Genomic DNA, 14176 nt, shown 5'->3' on the forward strand with positions numbered 1-14176 from the left:
GTGCCTGCATATATGTATGTCACTGTATTTGTGCTAGGTTCCTAAGAAGTCAGAAGATTGTTGGATCCTCTGGAACTGGAGTTCTAGATGGTTGTGAGACACCATGTGGATGCTGGAAATCAAACCTGGGTCTTCTACAAGAGCAGTAAGTGCTCTTAACTGCTGAGCCAACCCCCCAACATTTTCTTAATTTTCTTCGTGATTGATGTGGAAGGATCCAGCCTATTGTGGATCTTGCCATCTGTCAGTAAAAAAAAAAACAAAAACAAAAACAAAAACAAAAAACAAAAAATAAAAAACAACCAAAACCAAAGCCAAAACAAACCAAAACAAAAAAACAAAATAAAAAAAAACAACCAACAAAAAAAAAAAACCAGGCTGAGCGAGGAAGTAAGCAATCCAACAGTATTAGATGACTGTGATGCTGGGGTATAGCTCGGTAGCAGAGAACTTGGTTAGCATGCATGAGGTCTTGGTTCAATTCCCAGAACTGCTGGAGGATTGAAGCAGGGCTTGCAAGGGGAGGGAATTTGATTTATACTTTTCCACTTGTTACTTCCTTTTTGACTGAGAAATTTGAATATAGGTATATATAATAGAAAATAGGCATATAAATCAAACATTTACTGATAATAAATCATAAAGAAACATTCAAAATAATTCTCACATACGTATAATTGTATACTATTGAGAGGGGTATGCTTATTTTTAAACAAATAACTGAATCTTGGCTGGAATTTGATATTATAGGCTGATGGAGGAAGGTCATTGGCCAATAAAGAAACTGCTTGGCCCTGTGGGTGGAGTAAACAGAACAGAACGCTGGGAGGAAGAGGAAGTGAGGTCAGAGTCTCGACATCTCTCCTCTTGGGAGCAGATGCCTGAGAGAGACGCCATGCCCCGCTCCCGGGCAGACACACGGCATTAAGCTCCGACCCAGGATGGACATAGGCTAGAATCTTCCCGGTAAGCGCACCTTGGGGTGCTACACACAGATGATTAGAAATGGGCTAAATTAACATGTGAGAATTAGTCTAGAAGAGAATGGGCCAAGCAGTGATTAAAAGAATACAGTGTCCGTGTAATTATTTCGGGGCATAAGCTAGCCGGGCAGGCGGCTGGGGTGTTGGGGACGCAGCCCCGCCGCCACCCTTATTACTACAATAGGCTATAAAGAATCTTCAGTATGCTTCTGGTTATATTTTTTTAAATTTAAAATTGCCAATGTTGAGAACACTGCTTTGCATAAATATTCATTTTTTAACCCCATGTCTTTAAATTGAGAATAACAGCACGTATTTCCTAGGGTGGACATTAGAATTTAACGAAGAAATACCAGTGAAGCAATAAGCATATGACTGCCTATTTATTATTCTTTTATTACTATGCTGTTAATCAGCACATACACTTAAAATATGACTCTTGGAAGTATAAAGAATGCTCAAATAGTTTCATACAGGCTAGAGAGAAAAAAACCTATAGGTATAAAAAAATGTAACAAACACCAGGCAATGGTGGTACATGCCTTTAATCCCAGCATTTGGGAGGCAGAGGCAGGTGGATCTCTAAGTTTGAGGCCAGCCTGATCTACAGAGTGAGTTCCAGGACAGCCAGGGTTACACAGTGAAACCTGTCTCAAGAAGGAAAAAAAAAACCAACAAACAAACAACAACAACAACAAAACAAGCCATGCAAATCAAGGTACACAGAATGACGAAGAGGCAGGAGAGATCACGAGTGCTTCCTAGGGGAAGGTTCAGGAAGCTTCTAGAGAAGGTCCTTAGGACACAATGCTAAGGAAGTGAACACAGGGTTAGGGGAGTGGTTGTCACTGGACACCTGCAAACAAGCTCCCAACACAGTAATTTTTCATTTATTTTAAAACATAGCTATAGCACTTACTCTGTGCCAGGATTTGTTCTGAGTGCTTCACAAAAGTTAACTCTTAATTTTCAAATGGCTCAAGAAGTAGGTGTCCAGTAGTTATCACTTTACAGTGGGGAAACCGAGGCCCCCCAAAATTAACTTGTCTAGTCAAATAAGTGACAAAGCTAGGACTTAAAATGGCAGCTCATTTGGAAAGTCTCCACTTTCACCAGCATACTATCTTCTCTGCAAGGCAAGCAGAACCTTAAGCACACTCAGCTATGAGAAGGTAAAGTGGGCGCAGGTAAGGCGACTTGCAGGACAGCTCTGCTCACCACTATCCATCAGCACTGCCCCAGGGAGCCTGTTTGGAAAGGCAGTGCAGTGATCCAGGTATAGAGTTCTGATGATTTAAATAGTACATCGGCAACAGGAAGAAAAAACAAAGGGCAAGCCTAAGTTGACTAGACGTATGAAAGCATCTGGGATAGAAAATGGTGTCAGAAAAACGTGTGACCTTTTCTGTTCTCAGACTTGCTCAGAGCACATACTTCCAGGGAGTATACCTACTCATTTTCATTCATTACCTGTTTTATTTCCTCTGCAGTTTTGTCTTTCACCATCTCAATGTTAAAGATTGAACTGAGAGTCTTGAAAGAAAAAAATAGCAATTAATATTTACAATTAACGACAACCCCAGCTTAATTCTGTCTAAAGCCTCGTAGAAAAGAATGTCAGCAGCGAAGCAGATTTTAGTAGGTACAGAATAAGCATTCGACACTCACATGCTCCGAGAATGTGAGTCTCTGCTCCCACACAGACCTTCACAGTTCTATTCCTGGGGAGTAGCTATTAGGTCATCAAGTGCTCCCCAAATGCTTGTCTCACCAGTGAGTCCTGCAGCACTTTGTAACTGATGAGAAAGAAGAAACCCTGGCTGCTGTTCTACCAGGAAGCTCCTTATCTGATCGGTTAAGGGCAGGCTACAAATGGTGTTTTGATTTTGAAAGTTCCTTCCTATAGAAAGGAGAGCACTCATTTCTTTCCATTTCTTGTAGCCTCCTTGGACTCACACTGAAGCTGGGGGTCATGTCAAGGACACAAAAATCTAGAAGTATTTCTCATCTCTACTGTTGGAAAAAAAAATCGCCTTATACAAAAAAATCACTGAGCACAATAAATATGTTCAAATTTGCAGTCTCTTATTATAGATGTCCCATATGACTTCAGACTTGGATTTCGGTATTTAATTAGAAACTTACCTTGTCCTTAGTGAATCCTTTGCTCACAGGCTGTTTCCCTGAGGCATCTGTCTGAAATACATGATGAGACAGGTTATTAAACTATCTTTCCTCATAAAAAAAGAAAACCAAGTCACAGAAGTACTCAATCTCATTAAGTAATTCTGTACCTAAGAATTCACTTCTATCCACTCTTTATAACACCGTACATACTATTCTAAGAGTTATTGTTTAAAGATAATTTTCCTTCCACTAAGATCCTGAGATGCAAAGATGAGAAAGGGGTTGTTAGTAATCACTGAATCCCAGTACGAAAGTTCATTCTAATCCATGGGTTCCTTCCCATTTCTTTTTGGGCTTTCTGTGCTTGGCCCTCTGACCTATTCCACACCAGCCATAGATCAGGTGGGAAATAGAGAGATGTATTTTCTAAAACTAATTATTTCTGATAGCATTTCTTGTGGTAGGTGTCGTCAACATTCTAGAGTTCTGCTGAGTTCTCACTCTCTCTATTAATTCAACTTCTGGTGATGGCTAATAGTCCCTGTTACACTGACTGGACTGAAAGGTGCCCAGGGACTTGCAGAGCACACCTCTGGTCAGTGTGAGATGGCATTTCCTGAGATGATGCGGTCATGAGGACTCTGACCTGATGAATGGATTAATCTTCTGTCGGATTCATTGTATTATGAAATTGGGAAGTGATGAAGGATGGCTAACCTGAGGAAGTATGTCACTAGGGGCATGTCCTTAGAGGCCCTACCTTATCGTGGTCTCTTCTCATAGTCCCCTCTCTCTGATTCCTGAGCCCACACCCTAGTTGACATGATGTGCTGACATGTTTGAAACCATGTGCCAGAACCATGTCCTCATTCATCCACCCATCATTCCGTCACAGAAACTTGGTAACAACTAACACAGCCGGAAACGACTGAAAGTGGCCCAACCTGGCTGAAGTCGCTCCTGAATTTGTTCCATGCATCTCCCAGCTTGGAAGTTTTCAAATTATAGGTTGTAAAATCAATTCGGTGGATTGTTATCAGAATTATTCAGAAAATGAAACTAAGAATGTGCTCCCCAGGCATGATGGCTCACACCTGCAACACCTGCGATCTGAGCACATGGGAGGCCGAGGTGGAGGGGGCCAGGTGAGACTGGTCTACAGGGTGAGAGCCAGCCTAAAAATAGAATAGGAATGTATTACATATCACAAGAGTGCTGTCCCATAAAAAATGTGTATGTTATACATGTGTATTCTAAGTAGCAGTGTAAATGTATTTCCTAGTGTGGGTTATGGTCAAAGAGTTTGGAAAGCCTTGTCCTGGGTAATTATAGACACAGCATTCTATGTGCTTTCTCCAGCTTTGACTGCTCAAGGGTCCCAATGGCTAATAATACATTAAGTTCTGATGATACTAGTTCACTCGATCTTTAGCATGATTTTGTGAGACAGGTGTTAATGATATTATTTCTAATTCACAAATAGGCAGAACCGAGGCACACAATCTGTCTATAATTACCGAGCTGGTAGCTAAAGGCTGTGATTGAGCCCCTGGCATTTGCTTCCAGACCTGTCTTCTCAGCAGGGAAGTCATCTACCTCACTTCTTATACTCAATTGGCTCTGCAGTCATGTGTACATATTCACATGCACACACACCTACATACAGCAAAAAAACAAAAAACAACAACAAAAAAAAAAACTTGCTGGGTGTGGTGGTGTACAACTTTAATCCCAGCTACCAGAAAGCAGACACAAGAGAATCTACGAGTTCAAAGTCAGCCTGTCTACATGGCAAGTTCCAGGCCAGATTGACAGTGAGACCCTGTCTTTAAACCCCGGACCTCTAGTGTAAACACTTCCCTGCTCCCAATAGCCCAGTGCCATGTGTACCTTGATTTGATCTCTAGACTGCATTCCTTGTGAGCAGAGGCCATTCTTTCATTCCTTTACATTCCATCATGACTACAGGATCTTGCCCAGAAAGAACTGAACATGCATTTATTGATGAAGATCAGATGTTCAGGTTACTACCATCTCACCCATCAATGAGATCACTACAAGGGTAAGGGCTGAGAGGAATGCTAGTAAACTTATAACACACAAAAGGACCAGGCAGGCCTTACCTTCTGCTCCACACGTCTGATAAACTCACTTTGTTTGGAGTGCCCCACTGGTTGCTTTAGAAACTCACTGCGCTTCTCCAGGCGGGACTCAAAGGCAGCTGGGTCGGACCTGCCCAAAAGGAAATCAAAGGATTTTGAAATAACAAAGCATCATAGATCACATCCACAAAGACAGGACACAGGCATTATGAAGGTTTGCTTTCAGTTGTTAAGAACTGGGCATAAACCTGGAAGTCAAGAAAATGGAAAGCAAAGCCAGCTCATCAACTATTAAGCCTCAACATTTTTTATCTCTTGCAGATTATTCCCAGATGATGCATATGTTAGTTTCGGATACTTAAACATTGTAGATACTCATACTACTCAAGATAGAAAGAATACTTTAAGTCATATTGCTGGGTCAGCTCTGCAGGCAGAAATCCTGTAGCACTCCTACTAGGTGTTAAGCTTTTACCTGAATATATCTAATTTTTGGCGTCTCCCTCTATCCCTACCCTCAGATCCTGGGCTCCAAGTGGGTGCTTTGGGAGAAGAGTTAGTACCCAGTATCTCCCTGACCTATCCTCCAGAGAACCTGCAGACAGAACATCAGAATTCGCCTTTTATCTTAAAATGGGGACACTCTTCTGGCTTGAAAGCCAGGCTGGGGCTGCCAGGAATACTTCAGAATGTGTAGCTGACCACGGATGTTTGGCTTTATATGCTAAGATGAAAACATCATTCTAGCTACTTGGCTGGGAGACACACAACACCATGGGTGAGGAGACAAAGTCATCTTGTTTAATCCTTTGGTAGACCTTCACAGTCAAGACATATAGGGTACCCTCTCTTCCATTTGGATGTGACACCAAATGTCACTCTTTTCATTACTATGTAGATGGGCTGACCTTTTTCTTTCTGTCTGGAAGGACTAGGTAAGCATGGCTAGCAGTCACAGATGTACCTGAGCTTGTCACAGTGGGGTACCCTGGGCAGCAGAGCTCTTCCTAGGCTCCAGGGAAATATAGAAAATAACTAAGACACCGTCCTTACTTGAAACTTACTATCTAGTTGCAGATACGTAAATATGTACATGAGCACTACTGATCATTAAAACAAAAAAGTGCACAAACAGCCCTAAATGACCGAGATGGTTTCATGACTGTACTTTCAACTGTGTTGTTCTCATATTTGGAGCACATTTCACCCTTCCCTTCCCTTCCCTCCATTATCTGCGAGCTAGACCTAGACCATACTATTAGAAGTTTTGGTACTACATCAGGTGAGAGAGACTAGCAGGAGCTAGGGTGTGAAAGCTTTATGTGGAACACTAAGCTGTTTGGACGCAGCACAGAATTCAATGGGCCATGTTCTGGAATATCAGTAGGTATAATTGTTGATGGGAATGACCTAGAGAAAGGGAAGAAATCATTATGGGCTCTTGAGTAAGTGTGACTGGAACCGCTAAGTATTCGGAGTGCGAGTAGACATTTCTTTGAAGATGCTGGTGGGTAAAAGATCAGAGAGAAACGGGTGGGGAGAACTGTGGGTCAAAAAACTATTTTAAAATAACAAATATTTGAGAATATCTAATGTTTGAAGGACAGTAGAAGTACCCATTCATTTGTTTCATCATTGCTTCAAAAAGTGTGACAGATCACGATGTTCATGTAAAGGGGATGGGAGGAGGGTTCCAAGACTAGAAGGGGTGAACGCTAGTTAGTTAGAGGATGATGTTGTACACGTGAAGAAGAAGAAATTAAGGGAGTGGAACTAAAATGAGACAAAATGCAGAGAGTTTACAGTCCTTTCAAATTGCCTTCTGACACCACCAAACTCTCTCTCAAAGCCCCTTTCCATTTCGACCTTCAACTCATCCACCCGGAACTAGGCACCCACTATACCTATCTTAACAGCCATGACCCTACCCCATTTTTCCCCCTCAGTGCTGGGGATGCAACTCAAGGCCCTGTGCATCCTAAGCAAGTGCTCTTCCGCTCTAGGTTTTACCTTCTGGAAGCTGAAGCATTAGGAACCCTGGTTTGCGTCAGGCAAACCATAAGCAACTGTGAGACCTCCTGCAAGCCTTCACCTCTCTCCAGACCCCCTACATTTCCTTAGTGAACGGGTTCAATGGGCGATCCAAAAACTAGTCTTTGCAGCACTTTTCCCACTCCCAGTCTCCTCTCCGCTCAGCCAGGGATCAGCTTGGAGCCTGGGAATCTGATCTCTTGGCCAGGTGTCTGCTCTGATTCAACATGTGACCTTGAGCAAACCAAGTGCCTTTTCTGAGGGCTTCATTTTCACATTTCTACAGAGGGGACAACTCTCTCGGAGCTGTCTTCCTCAAAGGGCTTTAATTAGAGTTCACCGGAGCGTTCTGAGAACCAAGCACAAGGGCAACTGTGCTGCAGAGACCAGCGATGTGACCTTAGGCAAGGGACCAGGCCTCTCTGAACTAGGAAACAAACTATTGGTATAGTGGGGACACTACAAGCCCACCAAGGAGGGTAGTTTAGTAGTAGATGACGGAAGCTCTCTGCCCGCGCGCCGCGAGTGCCCACCCCCAACGCCCCGCCTGTCAGTACCGCACCTGCGCAGCTGCTGGATCTTGTCCCGGTAGCGGTCGTAGAAGGGGTTAGCTTCCAACTCGCTGACCCCGCTGCCTTCTGCTCCCCCAGAGGGCAGGCCGGAGCCCCGGCGTACCGGGAACACGCGCAGCTGCGCTGGTGACACGAGCCCCAACCCCAGGGCGCGGCTGCGAACTGCACACAGACCCCGGTAGAGGCCGGCCACCTGCAGGACTGCGGGGCACGCTCCACCCGCAGCAGACACCACGGCCGCCATGGCCGCCCGCGCCTCCCCCTCCTCCTCCTCTGGGGCGTCAGCCTCGGCCCCCGGCCCGCGCGCCTGCTCCATCGCATTCAAGGTCCGTGACGCCCGTGTTCCGCCACCGAGGTTCCGCGCGCGCAAGGTTCCGGGTGCCGGAGTGGAGAAGGGATAGCGACGCTAGGGGCTGGTGGCTCTCTCTGCCCACCGGCTCTGTGAATGTAGTGGTGCTTCTCCTCCTAGGAGTCTGCCGGGATTCACGTCCCAGGACCAGCAGCCTCTGCGCGCCAAGCTTCTAGAAAACTGGCTTGGATCTTCGGGTTCTCGCTGGATTTGCCCCTTTTCTAAATTTACTTGGCTCTAGCTGTTAATAGTTACTTTAGCAGCAGAGGATGTTTGAACATCTACAGCTGAAGCTTCTCTTTTTTGGTTTCTATTTGCAGAAGGTTCCATTGGCCTCATACCCTATGAAGTAGGCACTACCCTCATTTTACAGACGGGGATGCTAAATTGGCTGTAACTCATTAAAACACGAATTCCACCTAAGAGCTGAACTCTTTTTAAAACACAGTGTCTCTGAAGTCTGGTTCCTTCTGTTTCTGGCATGTAATTAAACTACTCTCAGAGACGCTAGGCATTGTCCTTGACAAATCTTTATTCAGGCTCTGTTTTCATCCTTAGAATGTGTTGGTTCTCCCACTTCCACCGAACTAAAATGTCACCATAGTCTTCACCTGTTGAACAAGATGTGAGCTTGGGGACAATGACCTCATCTCTGTTTCACCTGCTGCCATCACGAGTGTACCCTATGTGAGGGCAGTCACATGGAAGTCCTTATCTGGGCCTCGGTTGATAGGAACTCTTCCTGAAGCAGGAGCAGAGCCTCTAAACTTCAATGCAGCCTGCTGTTAGACATGAGACACCCAGTGCTGGGACACCGCAGTGTGATTATGAAAGTCTCGCTTTGCTGCTCTGCATCTGGCTCTGGATTCCTGGCTCAAATAAGGCAACCACTGCCTTCCTCCTCCTCATCTAGAACTCAGTTCACATCTCAGCACCTCAGAGAGACCTCTCTTGATGAACCTCTCCACCACTGAAAAAAGTATGTGCGTTGGGGTTGGGGAGACAATTGTGTGGCAGGCAGAAGACAATTTTGAGGACAGTTTTCTCTCCTTCCTCCTTTCCATGGTTTCCAGGGATCCAGCACAGGTCACCAGGCTCACATGGCAAGTGCCTTAAACTGCTGAGCCATATCACCCCCATCTCCCTTTAGAGTATTTTTACTTGACTTCACCCTGTTACCGCCCTCTCCTTTTTACAGAAGTTATCGCTAAAACTTTAGACCTATGGTGGTTTGAGGGAGGACTACCCCATAGACTCGGGTTTCTGAACATTTGTTCCCCTGTTGGGGAGGCTGTGAACCTTTAGGAGGCAGAGCCTTGCTGGTGGAAGTGTATCACAGCGGGCAGGCTTTGAGAGTTTGTAGGCTTGCCCCAATTCCAGTTACTGCATTCTGCTTCCTGCATTTGGATAAGGATGTGATCTTTCAGCTTCTTGCCCCATCCTCCTGCTGCCATGCTGCCTCTGTCATTACGGACCCTCTTTCTGGAACTCTAAGCCAAAAAGATCCTTGTTCTATAAATTGCCTCAGTCATGGTATCTTTTTTTAAATTTTTGTTTTTAATTTCTCCTATGGGCTTGATGTTAACACTAAAATAGATTCTGATTTTGACTCTTAATACAGTACATTGTTACACACATTTACATAATATTTGCAGAATCTCTCTTTACTAATTTTTTCATGCTGGCTGTGACCTGAAGGAAATTTCTTTTTAATTTTTTTATTAAAAAAGAAAACAAACTATCTTCTTTCATTTTGCATACTAATCCCAGTTCCCACTCCCTCCCCTCCTCCCATTTCCCTTCACCCTCTTCCCCACCCTCACCCCTACCCCATCCACTCCTCAGAGAGGGTAATTTTTTTATTAGAGCAACAGAAAAGTAACTAATGCAAGCACAATGCTTACATAAATCCATGGAGTTTACGTTTTAGTGGGGGAAGGATAAGTGACAATGCTTGTATGTAGAAAAAACAAAGGGCGAGGAGAGACACAAACAGGGGGATTGCCCAAGCACAAGTTCTGAGTGAGTGAGGAGACAGAGGCAGAGATGAGGCCCATGGGTGGCTTTGGAGGCTGTGGCTAACTGGCTTTTATCCGAGCGAGATGGGAAATTGCCATAGGCTTTGAGCAGAGGAGTAACATGGCCTCCTTTCAAAAGGTCATCCTGATGGTGGAATTTGCTCCAGTATGTGGAGCAAATATGGAAACTTCTAAGGGTGAGTAATTTTCCTACTCTAAAACCAAGAGTAAGTATAACTTAATTGAAAGGTAAGGAAGGACGGCAACCAGGCTGTTGGGGATGTGACTCTAAAGTTTCAAGGTGTGTTCCAGGCTGGAGGTATGAAGTTGTGAATTATCATGGTATTTGTGTTCTTTAATGTTAGAAATGCGGATAAGTTCCCTGAGAAGGGAATGTAGATAGAATGCTAAGGGTTGAGCCCTGGAGCATGCTAACACTTAGAGACCAGGAGAAAAGGAAAGCACCAATAAGGAGGAGGAAAAGTGGGGGCAATAGGTAGAACAGAACTCTGTAAACAGTGCTGCTCTGGGTTGAATCTGAAATGACCTCAACGAGCTCAAAATACCACCTGGTGGCACTATTTTGGGAGGCTGTGGAAACTGTGAAGAGGTTGGCTAGAAGGTCGCAAAGGGCAGGACTTTGAAGGTTATGGCTCAGACCTGGGCTCTGGCCCTGCACTGAGCTTCCCGTTTGCTGCGATGTGAGCGCCATATGAGCAGTGGTCTTCTGCCACACGTTCCTCTGCGGCTGCGTCTTCCGCCACACGTTCCTCTGCGGCTGCGTCTTCCGCCACACGTTCCTCTGCGGCTGCGTCTTCCGCCACACGTTCCTCTGCGGCTGCGTCTTCTGCCACACGTTCCTCTGCGGCTGCGTCTTCTGCCACATGTTCCTCTGCGGCTGCGTCTTCTACCACATGTTCCTCTGTGGTTGGGTCTTCTACCACTTGTTCCTCCGAGGTGGGGATGTTCTGCCCATCCACATGGGATCAGGCAACTATGGACTGAACCCTCTGAACCAGGAGCTAAATGAAACCTTTCCTCTTCTTTTTTTTTCTTTTTTTTTTTTAAAGATTTATTTATTTATTATGTATACAACATTCTGCCTTTATGTATGCCCGCACGCCAGAGGAGAGCGCCAGATCTCAGTACAGATGGTTGTGAGCCACCATGTGGTTGCTGGGAATTGAACTCATGACCTCTGGAAGAGCAGCCAGTGCTCTTAACCTCTGAGCCATCTCTCCAGCCCGAAACCTTTCCTCTTTACATGGTTTCTGTCTGGTATTTAGGTCAGGGAAATACAAAAGCAACCAAGAGTGTCTCAAGGCACAATGGGGGCTATAATGAGAAAAACTAAATGGTAAGAATTCAAGTTAGGACAGGTTGGTATATCCTTCTGTAGGTTGATTTAGGCTTAACTCGCAAGGGCTTTCTAACTGAGCTGCCCATAAATAGATCAAGCTACCTTACAAAGTGATAAGCAAGGCCCTGGCTTCAATAAATCCTGGGAGACTGGTTGCTGGGTAGGTGAGCCCTGGACGCCTCAGGGCTCAGGCAACCTGAAGGGAGTTGGACTAGACAACTCTAATGCTCTTCTGGGAAGAGAAGCTACTTGTTATACTGCAGAGGATTAGGGGGGTACTCAGTGGGAAAATGATAAGCATGAGCAAAACTCCCAAGGGGGTGTGTGTGTGTGTGTGTGTGTGTGTGTGTGTGTAGGGGAGGGGCTCTGTTGGGCTGGCCAGAAGGGAATGGAGTGTGAAGGACAAGGAGGGAGGTTAGGCTGGAGAAGGATGGAGGAGATTCCTGCAGGGCCCAAGACACTTGCCAGCACTTGTTGAAGAAATGAAACATAAATAAAAGAGACTGTAGGAGCCAAAGGAGGTGCTGACTACTTGGTTCCCTTGAGCCAGTTTTCTTCTGACAACTTCGCTCAAGATTTGTCGAGGGCAGGCGTGCCCGGTGTTCTGTGTGCTCTCTGTCCCAATCGGCATTGGGGAAGGTATCCAGAGATGTTTCCTTAATCACCAACCACGTGGTTAGCTCCTTGAGAGTGCCAGGGCCCTTTCCTGGGGGCTAGTTCTACTGGTTCACTGCAAGGGTGAGGGCAGACAACTCTCCTTTGGTAGAAGCAGTAGGTAATGTTTATGAGATGCCACTGGATGGGTTCCTCCCGTCCATTAACAGGACTACTCCACAAACATGGCCCCTGGAATGCTCAGTGGACAGAACCTGGTGACCTTTCCTTTAGAGAACAATGAGGCCTGGGCCTTCTGAGGACTCCTATTGGTGGAGAGAATTTCTTCTCCCCAGAGCGATAGGCTGGACGCTAAGGCTGACCTTTATGGATTCCTAAAAGGAGGACCTGAGCTTCCCTGGCAGTAAGTAAGAGACCTCTAGTCCCTGCCCCTCACTTTGTGCCCTTAACATGGGGGACAAATAGGGAAAATATTTTGCATGGACAAAGGAGTAGTGGCTGCTTGGGGTGCTAAGCAATTAGATGGTAATCTTTCCTAGAAACAGGACTCCTGAGATGCCGACTTAGCTCTTACGATTTCTAGACCTAGTGTTTCTTATCTGTAAATAGCTAAAATGGTCCTTTAAGTAACTTGGAAGTCTAGCAAGAGAATGAGGAGGGAGGGAAGGAGTTGAGAGAGTAATGGTGATGAGGGCAAGAGAGGCATGAGGCCTTACTTGAGCACATCGGATTTCTTTCTCACTGCCTTAGTGTGGATCTCCTTGTGCGTTGGATTCCTGGGGCTGTGTTCCTCGCTAGTAGGCAGCTGCATACTCTTTCTGCATTGGAAGAAGAACTTGCAGAGAGAAGAACACGCCCAGCAGTGGGTGGAAGTGATGAGAGCTGCCATGTTCACCTACAGCCCACTGTTGTACTGGATAAACAAGCGGCGTCACCATGGCATGAACACAGCCATTAATACTGGCCCTCCCTTTGCTGGCACCAAGACCGAGACCGAAGTTCAGAATTCAGATTCTTTATGGGAGCTGGAGATCTCTGAAGGTGGGAACTGTATTGTGCAAGACAGCAGTCCTAGAGGTGAAGCCGCTGGTCCCTTGCAACATGCTTTGGTGGTTCCAAAGCAGCCCCAGCCTTCAACAATGCCACAGCCTCGGACTGACTCCCCAATCCCATTACCCATTTTTCAAGAGGTGCCCTTTGCCCTGCCCCTCCACAACCTGCCTCCCATGCTGAACCACTCTGTCTCCTACCCTTTGACCAACTACCCTGAGAAGAAAGTTCATTTCTGTTCCCTCCCCATACTGGCCCATGGAACAAACTGTTTTAATGCCAAGCCCTTTGCTTCAGAACTGTAGTCTCTTCTCATTGAGGGTGGGAGCTGCAGGTACCAAAGGCTCCTTTTTGGTAGAAAGCAGAAATAACCTCAAGGAGTTGGTATTGGCAAAGAGGTTAGAGCCATCTGGACATCACATCAATAAATTCTTTTTTTAAAAAAGTTTTAAGTCTCTCCCCTGTCTCATTAGTTCCTAGAAGGACAATGTCTTTAGCATGTGACTACAGCACTTTGCAAATCAATCTGGTCACGAGTTTCACTGTTGCATGTTCCGGGAACTGAATGAAGGTTAGCATTTGGGAGACACGCTGAACCACTACTTGTGGCTGGACTCAATATCCCTCCAGCCAGTACTCAAGCCCAAACGAGTGCTAGGCTCTGACCTAGGCAGGCCTCCAGACACTACTGCTCAGCAGGGTGGGAAGCACAGGGGCCATAAGAGGACATTGTTGGAGGCTGTGGTGACCAACGCTGGCTACGTCATAGGCCTAACAAATGCCATGACAGTATAGCTGGACTGTTATTTGCCATGTATTGATTCTTAGCTGGCTGTCTTTGTCCTGTATTTCTAATATCCCCAAGCACCGTGCCAACCAGCTGCAATTCAGATCCTCCTGTCAGGAGATGCAGACTCGGGTTCTCCGTGCATATGCCTTCACTGTTGCATGGCTAGCTCTCCAGTTCAC

At 45.7% G+C, this 14176-nt stretch overlaps 2 protein-coding genes across 3 annotated transcripts in view; one reads left to right on the forward strand and one right to left on the reverse strand.

The window, feature by feature from the left end:
• Atpaf1 (ATP synthase mitochondrial F1 complex assembly factor 1) overlaps positions 1-8156 on the reverse strand; it is a 29919-nt gene extending 21763 nt beyond the window's left edge. Inside the window, exons 1-4 of the mRNA XM_041652306.1 lie at positions 7806-8156; positions 5234-5342; positions 3129-3179; positions 2454-2516 (exon numbers count right to left, since the gene is read on the reverse strand). Of these exons, the coding sequence (XP_041508240.1) occupies positions 2454-2516; positions 3129-3179; positions 5234-5342; positions 7806-8131 (549 nt within the window). The 5' untranslated portion in view covers positions 8132-8156. The remainder of the gene's footprint in view (positions 1-2453; positions 2517-3128; positions 3180-5233; positions 5343-7805) is intronic.
• Positions 8023-13610, forward strand: Tex38 (testis expressed 38). 2 transcript variants are annotated; one of them, XM_041652308.1, is made up of 2 exons: positions 8023-8141; positions 12908-13610. In XM_041652308.1, the coding sequence occupies exon 2, from the start codon at positions 13033-13035 to the stop codon at positions 13510-13512; it is 480 nt and encodes a 159-aa protein (XP_041508242.1). In that variant the 5' UTR covers positions 8023-8141; positions 12908-13032; the 3' UTR covers positions 13513-13610. The 2 variants fall into 2 exon arrangements, with proteins under 2 accessions (XP_041508242.1, XP_041508241.1); XM_041652307.1 differs by lacking the exon at positions 8023-8141 and adding an exon at positions 8602-9143.
• The last annotated feature ends 566 nt before the right edge of the window (positions 13611-14176 follow it).

Source organism: Microtus oregoni, unplaced genomic scaffold, assembly GCF_018167655.1.
Source record: "Microtus oregoni isolate MIOR12 unplaced genomic scaffold, Mior012 000005F_ref0000423, whole genome shotgun sequence".
Lineage (NCBI taxonomy): Eukaryota > Metazoa > Chordata > Mammalia > Rodentia > Cricetidae > Microtus > Microtus oregoni.